Source organism: Neopelma chrysocephalum, unplaced genomic scaffold, assembly GCF_003984885.1.
Source record: "Neopelma chrysocephalum unplaced genomic scaffold, ASM398488v2 Primary Assembly neopelma1_275, whole genome shotgun sequence".
NCBI lineage: Eukaryota > Metazoa > Chordata > Aves > Passeriformes > Pipridae > Neopelma > Neopelma chrysocephalum.
Genome location: NW_020897937.1, coordinates 1 through 4,059, shown reverse-complemented (window position 1 = coordinate 4,059; position 4,059 = coordinate 1). Strand labels below are relative to the sequence as shown.

Genomic DNA, 4,059 nt, shown 5'->3' with positions numbered 1-4,059 from the left:
TCCCGCTCCCGGTCCCGCTGGAGGCGGCTCCCGGCGTGACCCGGATACAGAGAAACCGCCGCCGCCTCCTCGGCCTCCTCTTCCTCCCCCCTCCCTCTCCCCCTCCTCCTCCTCCTCCTCCTCCTCCCCCCTTCTCCCTCCCCTCCCTCTCCCCCTCCTCCTCCTCCTCCTCCCTCTTTCTCCTCCTCCCCCTTTCTCCTTCCCCTCCCTCCTCCTTCTTCTCCTCCCTCTCCCCCTCCTTTTTGTCCTCCTCCTCCTCCCCTTCTCCCTCCCCTCCTCCCTCCTCCTCCGCTTCTTCCTCCTCCCTCTCCTCCCTCCTCCTCCTCCCCCCTTCTCCCTCCTCCTCCCTCTCCCGCCTCCTTCTCCCTCCTCTTCTCCCTCCTCTTTCTCCTCCTCCCTCTCCCCCCTCCTCCTCCTCCCTCTCTCCCTCCCCCCCCATCCCCCTCTCCCTCCCCTCCCTCTCTCGGACCCTGGAGAATCCCGAGGGATGGAGGGAGGGATTTTGGGGAGGGTCTCTCATCCTATTCCCCCCTCCTCCTCCTCCTCCTCCTCCTCCCCCCCGACGCCTCAGCTCCCCAGGGACCCTCCGAGGGAAGGGGGAGCCAAGGAATTCCCAAGGAATTCCCAAGAGATGCCCAAGGAATCCCCCGAGGAGTTTCCCGAGATTTTCCAGGAATGTGGGGTTCGTTCTCGGACACATCCCCCCCCCCAACCCCAGGCGACCCCCGACCTCCAGTTTCCCGGGAAAAGCTCCGAGGACGCTCCGGCTTTTCCCACTAAATCTATTTTTATTCACAAAACAAACACAGCTCCTGCTTCCCTTGGGAAGAGACGGATCCGACCCCCAAACCCACCGGGAAAAACCCCCCCGGATTCGCGTCCTGCTCCCGCTCCTGAGGTTCATCCCGAGGATCCCCGTTTTTCCAGCTGGGAATTCCCTCTGGATGCTCCTGGAGGAGCCGTTCCAGTCCCACGGATCAACCCAGGAGGAGCCGCCGGGTTGGGACGAATCTGCCCTTTATCCCAACTTTTGGGATCATCCCAGCCTTTGGAATTGTCCCAACCCTAATTGTCCCAACCCTTGGGATTGTCCCAACCCTTGGGATTCTCCTAAACCAACAGCTGAATAAATACAATAAATAAACTTCCCAAATTTTTGGGACACGACGGAGTTGGGACAATCCGGCTTCTTCCTCAACCGAAACCCACCAAATCAGGGAATTTTTCCCCCCAAACCAGGGGATTTTGCCCCAAATTGGGGTTCTTACCCCAAATCGAGGGATTTTGCCTCAAACTGATTTTTTTCCCCCAAATTGGTGGGGTTTTTTGCCCCAAATCCTTGATGACATCATCACGCTCCGAGTGGGCGTCAGCCGAGGCTGGATGTGGAATCTGGGACGATCCCGGGGCGAATCCATCCCACGTTTTGGGGTCTCTCCGAGCTTGGCAACGAGTTGGTGGCACCTCCAAGAGCTCCGACCTCGGATGTGGCTTCTCCCGGAATCCCCCCGGAGCAGGAGCCCGGCTGGGTTTTCCCTCGGCAGGATTCCATCTTTTATCATCTTTTGATCCAGAGGGAAAACTCCCCCCTTGGAAAACTCCCGAATTCCCACTCGGCTCCTCCTTCCACCCTCTACTCTACACCCTTCCTACTCTACCCTACGAAAACTACGCCCTCGGTGCCGCCGGAACAACCCGATCCCACCGGGATTCCCGTCGGGAATTGGGCCTCCACCCAAGTCAACGTCAAGGTTGGCCAACCCAACGAGCTGAGTTTATCCGGCGGCACCTCCGAACACCAGGACGGGGGCTCTACCCAAGTCAACGTCAAGGTTGGCCAACCCAACGAGTTGAGTTTGTCCGGCGGCCCCTCCAGAACGTTCCCATCGGGAATGGGTCCTTCCCGAGTCAACGTCAGGGTTGGCCAACCCAACGAGTCGAGTTCATCCGGCGGCCCCTCCGGAACATTCCCGTTGGGAATGGGTCCTTCCCGGGTCAACATCAAGGTTGGCCAACCCAATGAACCGGGCTCATCCGGCGGCCCCTCCGGAACGCCGGAACTCCGCCCGACTCGACGGGAACGTCGGTCGACCCCACGGGGGGTCCGGGCTCACCCGGCGGCCCCTCGGGAACGCCGGAACAGCCGCTCAGCCCACCGGCTCGGCCTCCTCCTCCTCCTCCTCCTCCTGCCGCTCGCCGTGGCTGCGCAGGTGCCGCCGCAGGTGGGAGGTGCCGCCGAACCTCCTCCCGCACCGCGGGCACGGGAAGGGCTTCTCCCCCCCCCACCCCTCCTCCTCCTCCTCCTCCCCCCGAGCCGTGGGCCCGCCGGTGCTTGGCCAGCGCCGATCCGTCGGCGAAGGCCTTCCCGCAGTCGGCGCAGCCGTGCCGGGGCCCGGCGTGGGCGCGCTGGTGCTTGTGGAAGTGGAGGGTGCTGTTGAAGCTCTTGCCGCACTCGGCGCAGACGTGGGGCTGGCCGCCGGCGTGGGTGCGCTGGTGCCGGTACAGGTGGGAGGTGCGGCCGAAGCGCTTCCCGCAGTCCCCGCACTGGTACGGCCTCTCCCCGGTGTGGATCCGCTGGTGCCTCTCCCAGTGGGAGCTCCAGGAGAAGCTCTTCCCGCAGTCCCCGCAGCGGTACGGCTTCTCCGCCGCGCCGCCCGCGCCGACGCCACCGGCGCCACCGGCACCGGCGCCGTGGAGGCTGCGGCGGTGCCGCGCGTACTGGGCGCGGGCGCCGAAGGCTTTCCCGCACTCCTCGCAGCGGAAGGGCCCGTCCAGGTGCAGCCGCTGGTGCTTGACCAGCGCGGGGGCGTCGCCGAAGCTGCGTCGGCACAGGGTGCACTTGTAGGGCCGCTGGCCCGTGTGGGTGCGCTGGTGCCGCTCGAAGTGCAGGGTGCTGCCGAAGCTGCGCCCGCAGTAGGTGCAGATGTAGGAGCGGCCGCCGGCGTGGCCGCGCTGGTGCCGGTAGAGGTGGGAGCTGCGGCTGAAGCTCTTGCCGCACTCGGGGCACTGGTAGGGCTTCTCGCCGGTGTGCACGCGCTGGTGCCGCTCCCAGTGGGAGCTCCAGGAGAAGCCCTTCCCGCAGTGGCCGCACTGGAAGGGCGGGCGCCCCGTGTGCAGCCGCTGGTGGGTCGCCAGCTCCTTGTTGCGCCGGAAGCTCTTCCCGCACTCCCGGCACTCGTAGGGGAGGCCGCGGGCCCTCGGCGTTGGTGTCGGCGTCGGCGTCGCCGGGCCGGCGGCGTGGACGCGCCGGTGCCGGAGGAGGTTGGAGCTGACGTTGAAGCTCTTCCCGCACTCCTGGCACTCGTAGGCGAGGCCGCGCGCCCTCGGGGTCGGTGTCGGTGTGGGTGCCGGTGTGGGCGTTGCCGGGCCGGCGCCGTGGGCGCGCTGGTGGCGGTAGAGGTTGGAGCTGACGTTGAAGCTCTTGCCGCAGTGGCGGCAGCGGAACGGCCGCTCCCCCGTGTGCGTCCGCCGGTGCTTGTGGAAGTGGGAGCTGCAGCTGAAGCTCTTCCCGCAGTCCCGGCACTCGTAGCTCTTCTGCAGGACGATGATGCTGCGCAGGCTGGAGAAGGCCGAGGAGGAGGAGGAGGAGGAGAGGGAGGAGGAGGAGGCGCCGGATTTGGCGCCGGCGGGGGCGGAGGGGGAGCTGCCGCCGGGCTCGATCTGCTGCACCACCGTCCAGCGGAGGGTTTCCCGGGAATCCTCGTCGGGGTCGGGGCCGGCGCCGGCGTCGTCGTCGAGCTCCACGATCTCCGGGTCGCTCGGGGTTCCTGGGAAGGGAGGGAGGGGATGGGAAGGGGGGGGGTGAATCCCGTGGGGATGGGACGGGATGAGGTGCCATGGGACGAGGTGCCGATCCCATGGAATTCAGAGCCCATTTCCAGGGGATGGAAGCTCGATTCCTACGGGATATCAAGGGGGACGGAGGCCCCATTCCCATGGGATTCAGACCCCATTCCTGTGGGATATCAAGGGGGATTCAGACCCCATTCCCACGGGATTCAGACCCCATTCCCATGGGATATCAAGGGGGATGGAGACCCCATTCCCATGGGATTCAGA

At 65.7% G+C, this 4,059-nt stretch overlaps 1 protein-coding gene across 1 annotated transcript in view; it reads right to left on the bottom strand.

The window, feature by feature from the left end:
* The window catches only part of LOC113977900 (zinc finger protein 850-like), a gene marked incomplete at both ends in the record, with an annotated part of 8,025 nt that extends 4,258 nt beyond the window's left edge, over positions 1-3,767 (bottom strand). The window contains one exon of the mRNA XM_027704432.1: positions 2,017-3,767. Coding sequence (XP_027560233.1) covers positions 2,017-3,767 — 1,751 coding nt within the window. The remainder of the gene's footprint in view (positions 1-2,016) is intronic.
* Between the last annotated feature and the right edge of the window lie 292 nt (positions 3,768-4,059).